Source organism: Cydia strobilella, chromosome 2 (genome assembly GCF_947568885.1).
Source record: "Cydia strobilella chromosome 2, ilCydStro3.1, whole genome shotgun sequence".
Lineage (NCBI taxonomy): Eukaryota > Metazoa > Arthropoda > Insecta > Lepidoptera > Tortricidae > Cydia > Cydia strobilella.
Genome location: NC_086042.1, coordinates 18,623,590 through 18,637,641, shown reverse-complemented (window position 1 = coordinate 18,637,641; position 14,052 = coordinate 18,623,590). Strand labels below are relative to the sequence as shown.

Genomic DNA, 14,052 nt, shown 5'->3' with positions numbered 1-14,052 from the left:
AGCAATACAGTGAGCAATAGATATAGTTGTTGTTGAAGAACAATAGATATTTTAGAAAAAGGCTAGGTTAAACAATACCCAAGATATCAGTCTTTATACCAATTATTAATGTCTTGGTTGTACAGCCACGATGTAATAGATGGTGACGACCAAAGTGGCCAAATATATCGAGACGCTCCCTTATTTCTATGGTAGCAAGGTGTGATACGATAGGTATATTTGGTTTAGCCGTCACTATCTATTTGATGGTGACTGTACTCGGGTAAAATAAAGCAATACCATGTAGAGTGAAACAGATCACATTGCGGGTCTACTTTGAGTAAGGAGTTGAGCACAGAGAGTGCGGTCGAGAGCGGCGCGTGCCGCAGGAGCGCGGTGCGCGAGGGCGGGCGGGCCAGGAGAGGCGCTGAGCGCAGGCGGGACCGCGCTTTGGGAGCGTATAGCCTAACCACCTCTTCGACCAGACCCGTGCACTCTATTTTGTTATGTATGATACCTAGTGCAAACTTAACCACCGCTAGATATCGCCTTACTTCCAGAGATTCGTACCCGAGTACGCCCAGAAGAAATAACGTAGGGTACAACCCGGTCACAATATCTGTGCACCTCGCTGGAATGTGGCGCCTCTCCCGCTTCCCCTGTCACCTCTCCGCGCACTCCCCGGTGCGACAGTACGGTTAGCATCTTCGTTGCCGCTACACCTCCACATTTCTCGAAAAAACTTTTTTTCACACCGTACCCAGACCGCCGATATGACGTCACGAGGTCAGGTGCACAGATATTGTGACCGGGTTGTATAGATAAGGGTAGTTCGTAAATTGTTTCTTGTACAAACTCCGTAGGTACTTTTTTTGTACATTCTCCAATACTAGGCTATATTTAGCTTCCTGTGGGTTCCAGACTGTGGCATTTGATTCTAAAACACTCCGAACCAAGGCTCTAACAGCTGTCGATGTCAGATGTTGGGAATTGCGTAACACAAAGCTTAACTTTTGTGCTGCTCTTTTATATAATTATAAAAAAACCGGCCAAGTGCGAGTTGGACTCGCGTTCCAAGGGTTCCATTACTCGCACATTACAGAATTTAAACAATGTATTTTTTATAATAATAATAATAATATACACAGTCCTATATACACAGTCAACGCTATGTACTCCTTAATTGTCGTACTGTATCAGGTGAAGTACCTTGACACAATTTTAATGCAACATATGTAATACATACGATGTGGATGTACTTAATAAATAAAATATATTCTTTATTGTGCACCACATAATGAAAAAAGAATACAGCTAAAGAACACACATTACATTAGGTAACAACAGGCGGTCTTATCGCTCAGAAGCGATCTCTTCCAGACAACCTTTGGGAAGCAGGAAATCAATAACTTACAACAATTTACGGGTAGTGCTGATACGAGATTACGTAGAATACTAATAGAACAGCATCACATAATTAAGCATGAATATAAAAGAGAGATACAATAAATATATAAAATACATACATACATATCTATAAATATATATATATATATATATATATATATATATATATATATATATACATACATACATAAATAAATAAAGGCAAGTTAAGGCAGTGAGAGGTAATGAATTTTTAAAAGATTTTTAAATACGGGAAGGGATTTGGCTCATTTTATATCCAACGGCAAAGCATTCCACAATCGAACAGCCCGAAAAGTGAACGAGTTAACATAAAATTTAGAAGAAGAAGGAGGAGGAGCAAGGAGATGCTTCTCCGCACACCGCGTAGAAGTGAGATAACTAAAACGTTTTTTAAGGTAAGGGGGGGTAGTGGGGTTGAAGAGAATATTATAAAGAAGGGTGAGAATGTGCGAGTTGCGACGAAGACGAATTGGCAACCACTTGAGCTGGGTTCTAAATTCCGAGACATGGTCAAATTTGCGCAGGCCATATATGAATCTAATACAAACATTTTGCAGTCGTTCAAGTTTGTTTAGCTGGTCCTCCGTAATATCCAGGTAACAGATATCGGCGTAATCTAATATGGGAAGAAGAAGAGATTGTGCAAGCGCAATTTTGGTGGCAAGCGGCAAAAAGTTACGAACTCTACGAAGTGACCCCAAAGAAGCAAACAATTTTCTGCTGATCTCACTAACCTGCGGTATCCACGAAAGTGTGCAATCTATTAGAATACCGAGATTCTTTACTTTACTCGAATAAGGAACCTGCACACCATCAAACACTATAGCAGGCAAACTGTGGAAGTCAATCCGAGAAATGAGTTTTTATGTAAAACGTGAGTGAAAATTGCCTTTAAAAACCTGTAGGGGTCGGATCAAAAAGTAAGTAATTAAGTCCGACTCACGCTTGACTGCACATTTCTAATAGGTTTTCCTGTGATCTATATGTAAAGAACTATTTTGTGTATTTTTTTCAAAAATTTTAATCCAGTAGTTTCGGATATAAAGGGGGGAATGGTCATTTTTTGCCTATTTTCTTGGTTAACTTCTAAACTGTTTATCCTAAAATAAAATAAAAAATATATTTGAGATCCTCATAATGAGCTCTTTCATTTGATATGTAACACAATATAGTTTAAAAAACTTTATTTTTGAATTTTCTCATTTAAAAGTGTCAAAGTTGTCAAAAGTGGCCCCCATGTTTAAAATTCATTTGTTTACGTTACATGTCCGTCTGTGGGTCACAAACATACATTTGTATACTAAATTTCAACTTATTTGGTCCAGTAGTTTCGGAGAAAATAGGCTGTGACAGACGGACAGACAGACAGATGCACGAGTGATCCTATCGGGGTTCCGTTTTTTGCTTTTGAGGTACGGAATCCTAAAAAACCGGATTTAGTTTATAATCTGAACCACTCTTGTAAGACATCAGTCATTGAACTAAAAGACCAAAATAAACCCAATCACAAATATTTTCTACAGAAATAATCTCCAAATATATTCCTACATGACGAGCTTATTAAAGCAATATTATACCTACACTTGCCACCAAACGGGACAGGTGCCTGTGACCTAATATTTTAGTTTACGTCATTTTAACCCACTAACAAAAGAAAGGTCACTTTAACAATAATGCGCATGAAACACTTAGAAAACACTCCAAAATTTCCTTTCTGAAGTTTATCTTTCAATAAATTCAGTGTTAGATTAGGTATAAACTGTGTTATTGGAAAACCCACGAGGATTTTAACTAAGTTTACGAGCTTTTTGGGAGGAAGGTCTATTCGCGCATGCGCGACTGGCCTCGACGCGCGTGCGTGTTGCAAACGTCAGGTCTATTTCAGTAGTGCAATCCCTCGCGCGAGAACACCCGCTGGAACGCACACTCCCAACAATAAATCATACAAACCTGAAGAAAACAAATTATATCATATTTTATTATTATGTTTCGGAGTCGATGTCATGTCGATCGCTAGGTTAACTCTCACTCCGCAGTGTTATACAATTTTAAATAGATAAACAAGTGAACACGGAAATGCGGCAATGCGACATAGTCATGGGGGAATCAATGCAGCCAGTATTCTTTGAGGCCAAATTGTCAAACATTTAGTGTCAAATAATTAAATAAGATGGAACCGCTCATAGACAGGAACAACTTCGCCATCAGCGCGATGATGACAGTTGCCATGCAAATTCTGTTCTTCACGATAGCGTCGCTATTCCAGAGCGATAAAGTGACGGACTTCACTGGCGGCGCCAACTTCATCATCATTGCCTTGCTCACATTCTTCCTCGGACAAGGTGGAAATCACCTCAAAAACTACGATAGTAGACAGCTGATGGTGACCACATTTGTGTGCCTCTGGGGAGTGCGTTTATCTGGGTACCTCATATATAGAATCTACCACATCGGCCGTGACAAGCAATTTGAAGACCGTAAGAGTAACACATTAAGATTTGCAGTCTTCTACAGCTTCCAAGCCTTCTGGGTTTTCATCGTGAGTCTACCCGTTATCATTATGAACTCGCCTCATCACTCGTTCCCTAAGTCACCTAAAACTATGACCACGCTAGACTCGGCCGGCGCAGGAGTGTTTATAATTGGTTTGTTAATAGAAACATACGCAGACCTACAAAAATTTGCCTTTAGGCAAGACCCAGTGAACCAAGGCAAGTGGTGCAATGACGGTCTGTGGGGGCTTTCGAGACATCCCAATTACTTCGGCGAGGTAGTACTCTGGTGGGGTATATTCATTATATCGCTAAATGTCATCGAAGGTATCGAATGGATAGCTATATTATCGCCATTATTCACTACGACTATCATATTATTCTTATCTGGTATACCGTTGCTAGAACGATCGGCGGACGAAAAATACCGTGATAGTCCAGATTACTTATATTATAAAGCATCTACGTCACCTCTGATACCGATACCTCCGGCCATATATGTGGAAGTGCCGAAGTTTCTGAAGTGTATAATGTGCTGCGAATTTCCTATTTACGATTCCACGAGCGACGACTTCCCAGTGCCTACGATTGTGACCGAGACGACCAGCGTTTCAATGGTTCAGTCTCAAACATAGCTAACACACGCCGCGCGCGAGGAGGCCGCGGCGAAGCACGACCATCGCTCACAGCACAACCACAAGCAATTGTGATACACGGCTGATGACAGAACCGAACAGAAAAAACACCCCGACTCGCTCCCGCTAAAACAGAACAACACCACCGATATGAACCTCTATAATAGTTACATGGAAAATATTAGAAAAAGTAAAGATGTAGCTCTAGATTTACTTGAGGATACTAAAGAAATAATAGACTGCGTCACGTTAGAAAACGAAGTTAGGAATAAAAAGAAGAAAATCCCTAATAGCGATATAGAAGTAGACTTAGGCCCCGGTCCTAGCTCACAAAAGCCGAAGAGGTCGACTGAGATTGTAAAATATGACAAAATTACCTTTGATACGACAGCAATTCTGCACCATTATCCACAGAATTCGCAGAAAAAGAAACCAGCTAATGTAAAACTTGTCGTCAAAGTAGCTACTAAGAAATCTGATTTAAATCTACCAGAGGCTAATCAAGACAACAACAATGATGTTAAGTCGGAAAATAAAGAAATGGAAGAAGGCAAGAGAGACAACGCTAACAATAATGAATTAGTTGCCAAAGCAAACTGCGTGGTCAAAGCCGACAATACAATTGAAGTGCTAAACAAACCAGTCAAATTTACAGAAGAAAAACTTGTATGAGATTTAGAGATACAATTTTTTTCTATGCACTTTCGATTATCTAGACTCTGGCACCGGCTACGAAAGCCAGAAAAAGTGAAGAAAAGAAACATATCGATTTATGAAATGTTGTAAATATAATCATTAAAAGACTGGGGTATAAAATAATATGAACTTAATATTAGAATACAAAGATTTATCAAAGATACAAGTTATTAAATTTGTTCTTATAATAAAGAGATTGAGTAATAAATTGTTGTGGATAGAATAACGGTTTAGCAAATAGCATCAGCCAATCATAGTGTAGTATAAAACTTTAATCCGTCTCAGTAGGCTCTAGTGGGTAGGCCTCAACAGGCATTACGCTGAAGCCGCGGAAGCTTTGCGATCTGGTGAGTTGAACTAACACAACTTTTTAATTAATTTCATTGGTATTTTTTTTTCTATTATGTAGAACACCTACAAGTTTGTCATGTAGATAGCATAGCCCTATATATTTGCCTTACAAATCATGGACTAGATTTTTTACACGAAGCCGCTTTTAAAATGTCCATGAAAGTTAAAAGTCTTTGCTATAAGGAAAATTTGTAACAAGCATATCTAATTATCTACTTATATGCTCCAACATTACAGATGGCGATTAATTCAATTCAATTCAATTATTGAAAAAGTTGTCGTTCACTTAATTTAATAAATTATAATTTAAAGCGGTATAACATTAAATTACTTAATAAAAGGAGTCTGTGCGGAAAGAGAAGAGTCGTAAAATGTATGGGATCCAATACATTCTACGACTCTTCTCTTTCCGCACAGACTAAACAGGACAACATAAATCAATCAAAACGTGCCAAATGTTGATCTAAACCTACCGTAAAACAATACAACATTTTTTTTCTTCGAGTTTATCGGTCCATATTTTATTACTTATCTGTGGCACTCACACATTAACATACCTACTTTCCTTTGTGTGAGTCAGCAAACTTCAGTAAATTTTAGTTTCAGTACTCTAGAAACCCCTTAACAGGCGGGCAAAAAAAAAACTTTCAACTTTGCCCAATTATGCATATATTTTCTTAACTTTTGGATTGTCAAATTTTATGGTCACGAATCTTACAGACTACTTAAAATCTAGAATAGTTATGGCAAACTTGTATCGTATTAGAAGTTCTTTAAAGTCCGACAAGAAATTGTAGAAAATTATTGAGGGCGCCACTTCCTAAGTAACTGTCACTTTTTTGACGTAAAATGCTTAAACATGGCAACAATTTAGTATGGGATTTTTTTTAGTTCCATTTTATTTTATTTCTACAATTTTATGTCGCACTATAAGTATAATATTTCACCTCCAAAGTTATGTGGGCAAGTTGTAAATTATAACGTTTTGAAAATGCTTCCCCTAAAGTCATTTGTGACATACGAGTGACAACCCCTAAGGCTAGAATTGTGCTGGGCAAAGTTGTAAATAGTGGTACCCAAATATGTTTGTAACATTGCCCACTACCAAAATTGCAAAAGTAATACAGATAAGGTGTTGAAATTTAGTCTTCAGCGTATCTGAACTGCACAAAAGTTACAGTTAAAATGACATACACGTGGGACTTTTCTAAACCGAGATACCATCGAAGTTTTTAGATCCTCTTTGGCCCACCCAAAAACACATCCGTACTCACAGCTGGCTCACGCGTGACTGAAGTTAGATACGCGGCAATCAATAAGCCAGTATAAAACACAGATTAAAAAGAAAGTGTATCTCTTACTACTTACTTTTAAGTTATTTCGCTTTTACTGAACTGTGACGCTGTGACTGTGTGTGTTGTGTGTGGTTTGGGTGGGCAAAGTTGAATTTGATGTTGAAAGGGCAAACTTGTAAACTTCTACGGTACATAAGGGTTAGCTACCTGAATAGTTACATTTTGCAACTAAGCTTATGCACTGCTGACCTAAGCGGTAAACATTGATATTAGGATGTCAATACGGATTCCGGGCCCCTTTAGGATGCAACCGGAAAAACTCTAAAATTAGAGAGACAGAGAAAGAGTATACAGGAAGAGTTGTCGCTGATATTTCACAGTCATTCGATATTTTGAAGTGTCGCTAGACAGTAAGCTGTGTCCGACAAGAAATTGTAAAAAATATTGAGGGCGCCACTTCCTACGTAACTGTTTGTGTCCATTTATTTGGCCTAAATGGCTGGACGGTTTTTGACATATGAGGTGTGGTTGAATTCGTCAGAATTGTGGTAGTGACATAGGCTATATAAATTTGAAAAATGCTAAATCCGTGGAAAAATGACGCCCTCCAATGAAAAAAGGGAGGGGGGGATGATTTTTTCCTTACTACAGCAATATGGGTAATAAATGAAAGCTAGTGAAAAGACCATTTCTACAATATATTGTAAACAATCAGGTTTTTTGTTTGTGTTAATAATACTTAGTTGCAGTTTAATGTAACAGAAAATTATACTTTTTTTTTAACTTGATGTACTTTCCTTATTTTTTTATATATCTGGTTAATTATTTTTTAATATTATATATAGGAAATTCACAGAGACGAGAGATCTACTTACAAAGCCCTTTCATTTCGTACCCCACATGGTATGTTTAAAAGAAAAAAGTAAAAAACTTTATACTGCCGACTTTATGACGTCACAGCAACTCTACCCCCGTCACTTTTGTGCTTGTCGTCTCATATAATTGTGTTCAGGACATCAACTGAATGTGCTGATACCAAATATACCCATGTCCCATGTCCGATACGACATGAGCGGAAAGTAACCTAAAGCCCGTTCGGCCACTCTACTATAAATAAGTACCATGGCATAACATTAAAGAAATTGCATCATATCTGCTTGCACGTTATTACCAGTGACATGTGAATATAAGCTGAAACCGGCATAGGTAGGTACCTACTATAAAGTTTTGTAAATCAAATTAACTTCAAGGGTCAACGTTCGGTCCCCAAGTGTACAGTGCCAGTGTTTTATGTTTATTGATGTTCCGCACAATAATAGGTAAGCAGGTATGTACTTATATTTCACTCGCGTTGACTGACATGCGTCATTAGTTTCCGGTAATTTAGTAGATTGGAATGGATGATTAAACATCCATTCCATGGAATTAAAAATGCTACATTATCCGGGCATTAATCATTATATACCAATCATACTAGTAGTAATTACAAAACTATCCGGATGTTTAAAATTTTGCGATTTTTATAAAATTGGTTTTTAAAGAGTGCATTTTGGACATTCACGTGCTCGCAATTTAAAAAAACGAAATAGTAGGTTAAGTACCTACTCTCGCTAATATTTTCAGTGGTCCATTTTAATGTAACATCTGTACCTAATATGTGTACTATGGATTACAATTTAGATTTCGAGACATAAATTATAATATATATCATATCTACAAGTTTTAATCCATAAGCTAATACCTATACTTATAAAGCCAAGTTCTAGCACTATTCCCGATAGTCCCGATACTAATGCATACCTAAACGTTCCATGTTTAAAACAATGTTGTTAGGCCTCAGGAATCCCCTTATCGGCAACACAACATCAGATATCACTCAATCTGAATCAGTTTACACGTCACTGCACTTCACTGCCATTGTCCCCTTTGTCACACATGATGATGTGCACCTACACCTATATACTTGTATGTGATATTATTTTAATTTCTTGTACATCGTAAGAGCGTAAAAGTGTTGGTTGTGGTTGTAGCTTACTTTTTGATTGTTTGAAAAGGCAAGAAATGGGGTGCGAGAGTAGTATTTACATCGGTACCCAGTAAGACACAAGTTTGCGCGTTTTCCGCTAAGAAAACCCCATTTGTCTTAAAACCAAAATTCCAGAACATTTCCCTTACCATATCCAACAGTATCGGGATACTCGGTGCCGACATTACGAACGAAGTCCAGTTTCGGGGTCATTTGGAACTCAAAGCCAAACTGGCCTCTAAGAAGTTCGAGGTGCTCAATAGAGCGAAACAGTACTTCACACCAAAGTCACCGGTCAGTCGTTATACAAAGCGCAGGTTCGACCACATATGGTGTACTGTTCTCATCTCTGGTCTGGAGCACCGAAATACCAACTTCTTCCACTTGACTCCATCTAACGTCGGGCAGTCGTATTGTTGGTGATCCCGAATATTTATATTATTATTGTGCATGTTTAAATACTTTTTAAGCATATGTAGTATTTTCTATAAAAAGGGACCTTATTGTCGAAGGCGCTTACGCCATTATAAACGATGCTCCGATATAAATACAATGCCGCGCGACGCTGTGCGGCGTAAGCGCCATCGACAATAAGGTCCCTTTTCATAGAAAATGCCCCATATATTGTACACTTTATTGAACGAGACGTCAGGCTATCGAGGTCTTTTCGGTCTGCTACAATGGTAAATAATAAAACAATCTGGACGGGTGAAATAGTTATCAGATCTCTTGTAGAGCCAAGCTTCTAACTTTATACAAGCCCTAACTTCACAAACTCTACACCTTAGCCAAAATAAATATGTGGCTTGGTCATTTCGCTACCGTCACATAGACGTAAGGTGAAAAATTGATTCACTAGGTATTCATTATTTTTTATAATACAATAGTTCTTGTAGTAACGAAACGGCCAAGCTACATAATTTTACTAAGGTGTAGAGTTTGTGAAGTTAGGGCTTGTATAGAGTTACGAGTAGAAGCTTGGCTCTACAAGAGATCTGATAACTTTTTCACAGTGCGAGCCTTATGGTTTCGTCTTGGCAACATTTTACATGAAAATGTTTTTGGTGGGATTACATTTGCCAATACAGGACGACATTTGGAAAACAATGAATTAAATTGTACAGTGCTTACAAGCAAGGTCGCATAATGTATTCCAGTATCCAGTTACTTGCTGGTGTTTAAACATAAGTACTTAATGCTCGCTAATAACTGTTGTTATTTTATTGTAAGTCTTTGGCCTGATAAGTACATCAGGATTACATTTATTATTTATATTATAGATATCAAACCAATATTATCTGAGCCTTTACACTGCCTCCACATAGTATACATTTGTTTACCTAATAGGCCATTAAGCACACATGCTGCCAAATATTTACAGTGAACAGTGGATATAAAACCTGGTCTTGACTTTCATAGGATATGAGGCCTTGGACTAAAATAACCAAATTACGTCAACTTGTTATAAGAAGGTAATTGATTATGTATACCTACATTACAGCACGAAGGAATCACCTTTTTACATGCTAAATACGTAATACGTACAAGTTGCTAATGCGAATAGTTAATAAAAGCTAATAGACAAATGAATAAAAGAACAATCCTCCCATTTAGCATAGCAGTTTAATGAATAAGGGTTTTTAAGTCAGTTAAAAAAATTGATAGATTTTGATTTGCAGCTGCTCCGTTTCAGTACGAAAAGTATAAAAGGTGGAATGGAAAGCGGAAATCCGTTGCACTTCTAGCTGCTACGCCTACAACAGCCTTGACAGCGCGCTAAACACACACCAGATGCGATAAACATCCATGTACCGCAAACGGCATAGTGTTTTTAAATACAACATGACATGAATAATACATGCAGGAATACCCTGAAAGATAACCTGAAGAGCTGCTTATCTGCGCCCTGAACAACAAACTGTTGGCATGCGGCCAGATGCAGTATGTTGGCATAATTCTGCGAGGTCGTAACTCCGTCAGTTGTATATTTGGATGTTAATTTTATTCAGTTGGAATAACTTACACATCAAGGTAACTGAAATTATCGTCCGCGTTTTTTAAAGCACATACAAATGAAGTGAAGGGATAGTTTTCACAGGTCAAAGTACCTAGTCTTATTGAGGCAAGGGTTATTTAAAGGTCTATATCTTATACCTATGTACAACAACCTGTGAATTTAGCTTATTCAAATTGATTACTTTAAATACTCACTGGTACTCGCAATAAGACAATAAATATAACGGAATTACTAAAAACGGTATGTTGTCACTGCCACTCTTGTGGTAAATATCTGTGGTAATGATTACTAATGTGTAGGTATAGTAATCATAAATCTCATAATTATTAAACAAATAAGTTATGACTACATATTGAAAGAAAAATATAAACCTTCATTAACAACCTTCTTTTCTAGGGTTCCGTACCCAAAGGGTAAAAACGGGACCCTATTACTAAGACTGCGCTGTCCTTCTGTCCGTCTGTCTGTAACCAGCTTGTATCTCATGCGCTGTGATAGCTAGACAGTTGAAATTTTCACAGATGATGTATTTTTGTTGCCGCTATAACAACAAATACTAAAAAGTACGGAACGCACTTGGCCGGTTTTTTGCTGATGGTAAGCTGTCACCGTAGCCTATGGACGCCTGCAACACCAGAGATGCGCGTTGCCGACCCTTTACTGATGTTGTGTTGCGTCTGATTATATTTATTTATGTAAAAAATCGTATGAGAGTTATATAAAACATATGAATATGTTGATTCAATAGGTTAAAAATTGGAATTCTTAATTAACTGGGCCAATTGTCGATTAGCAAGGCAATGATGTTCGTTTTAATTACATAAATAAATAATAGTATATTATACCATTATAATGTAATGATGAAATCTATGTATATAATAAAACTAAAATATCTCAAGAACGTTGTGACGTAGTTAGAGGCACGTTAAATGCCTTTGGCTCTATTTTAGATCGCAATAAACATACTCGATAGTTCACTATTATACGCTTGTATATTTAGTAGATGTAGATAGAACGCTATGCGTTGAGTTGTTGTTGTAAATCAAGATCAAGAAAATTAGTGGCTGTGTCAGCTGTAGACCTCGCAAACTCCCATGGCTTTCCAATTTCAAAAAATTACAATAACTCCATCAACGAAAAAAGTCCATATACTTATCGAACCTGCTTACAAATATTCTTTATTTTTTTATGTATATAAGTATTTATATATCTATATACCTATTGAATATATCGTCGTTTAGTACTCACAACACAAGTCTCATTGAACTTACTGGGGACTAGGTCGATCTGTGTAAAATTGTCCTATAATATTTAAATTTTACGTATTTTCACGATAATATATTGACGAATGCCACCTGTAGATGAGAACATCCGGACAGCCTGACAAATACTCCGAAATAATATTTTCCTAAGCTGTAAGTACCTAAGGGGGGACGCTACGTTCGCGCTTCGCGTTCGTAATGTTTTTATTATATTTTTACTATAAATATTTTAACATTATATTGATGGTTGTATGACGAATATGTATTTCGTCTTTTGTGTTCTTCGTTAAGAATTAACACAATAGCGAGCCAATATTTATCAATTTTATGGTACCTAATAAACATTAATCTAGTATAGTTATTACAACATTATTAACTAGTAAGTGTAATTAAAAACATTGACAAACACGAGATATAATATATGGTTTATGGTTCAAGAATTTATTTCTCGAATAGAATATTACAATTCACTTATAGTATAGAGAAATACAAACAAACATTATATACATTACTTACAGAGTGCACGAATAGCATAAATAGCATAAATTCTAAAACAAAACAAAAACAAAACAATGTTGAAACTCGGAGTCATAACAAACACCTTCAAGAAAAGAGCGTATTCCCATCTCAAAAGCCGGCAACGTACTTACAACCTCTCTGGTGTTGCAGGTGTCCATTGGCGGCGGTAGTCGCTTACCATCAAGCGATTCATCTGCTCGTTTGCCTAATATTTTTATTATTATTATAAGAGTTAGGAGCGAAAAACAGGTTTCATACAAATTTTTAAAAGCTCCTAACTCGTATAATAAAATAAAAATCGAAAAAATCAAACGGTTATGATTAAAATACATCAACTTGTGTATTGTAGATTGTGTCACAAGGGAGCAAAATGACATATTTACGGCGAGGGCGAACAATTGAATCCTATACGAAGCGACGGATCCTGAGCGTAGCGAGGGATTCAAGTGTTAACGCCCAAGGTGAAAATATTTTTTTAATACAGTTGCTCAAAAAGTGCTACTTTTCGTGGCTGTTTAGCGTGCGGAAAGTTGGTTTTCGCGAACTAGAAATTTTAACTTGTTCCAATTCATGACTACTTATTAATGAGTGTTAATATTAGTTCCCTTTAAACGTCGTAATCAACATAAAAACCTACTGTTAATGTAAAATATACGAAAAATATGCATATTTCATATTTTATTACTTACCTCTTCATCATTAGAAGTATTATAACGCGTTTATTTTGTAATGTTGAAAAATCGTTCTTAATAAGTTGTCTGAATGGAACGGAACGCCTGTCAAAGAAGAGGCGTATTTTCTTACTGCTAGAATGTTTTAAGTTTCCAAAGGCAACATTCGATATTGTTTTTATAAATATACGATACACAAATAATCGTAAATAACGATATTTAGGTAATAATAGTACAATGTTTTAATATTTACAATTGTTTCTGTCTTATAGAACATGCATTTGAAAAAAAAAACTTTCATTCAAGTGGGTTCAATAATAATAACAAAATCTATTCTAGTCGAATAAAAGCTACAAAAATACCTCTTTATAATGTCAATGTCTAAGGTGTCAGTGTCACAGAATTAATAATATAAAAGTTTCTAATTCCATTCCTTACTTGTTGCTTTTCTTATTTTTTCGCAACTGTATTAAAAAACGTCGTTCGATACACGTGCGGATATGTCATTCTTCATTCATATCTCGGTACTCGTGAAGTAATGACATACTTTCCGCACTAGCATCGAAATGTACTATTGCTACCATGTGACACATACTGCTTTTCACATCACCTATGAGGAAATGCTTTGTGAAATATTTATACAAAACTTTTTAAATATAAACTTTTTAAATTGCATAGACA

The 14,052-nt window shown here is 36.7% G+C and overlaps 2 protein-coding genes across 3 annotated transcripts in view; both read left to right on the top strand.

Moving 5' to 3' along the window:
- LOC134752812 (FK506-binding protein 5-like) overlaps window positions 1-14,052 on the top strand; it is a 35,967-nt gene that overhangs the window by 11,927 nt on the left and 9,988 nt on the right. The window lies entirely within an intron of this gene.
- Window positions 3,041-4,713, top strand: LOC134752827 (uncharacterized). Its single transcript, XM_063688585.1, has one exon. The coding sequence runs from the start codon at window positions 3,578-3,580 to the stop codon at window positions 4,532-4,534; it is 957 nt and encodes a 318-aa protein (XP_063544655.1). The 5' UTR covers window positions 3,041-3,577; the 3' UTR covers window positions 4,535-4,713.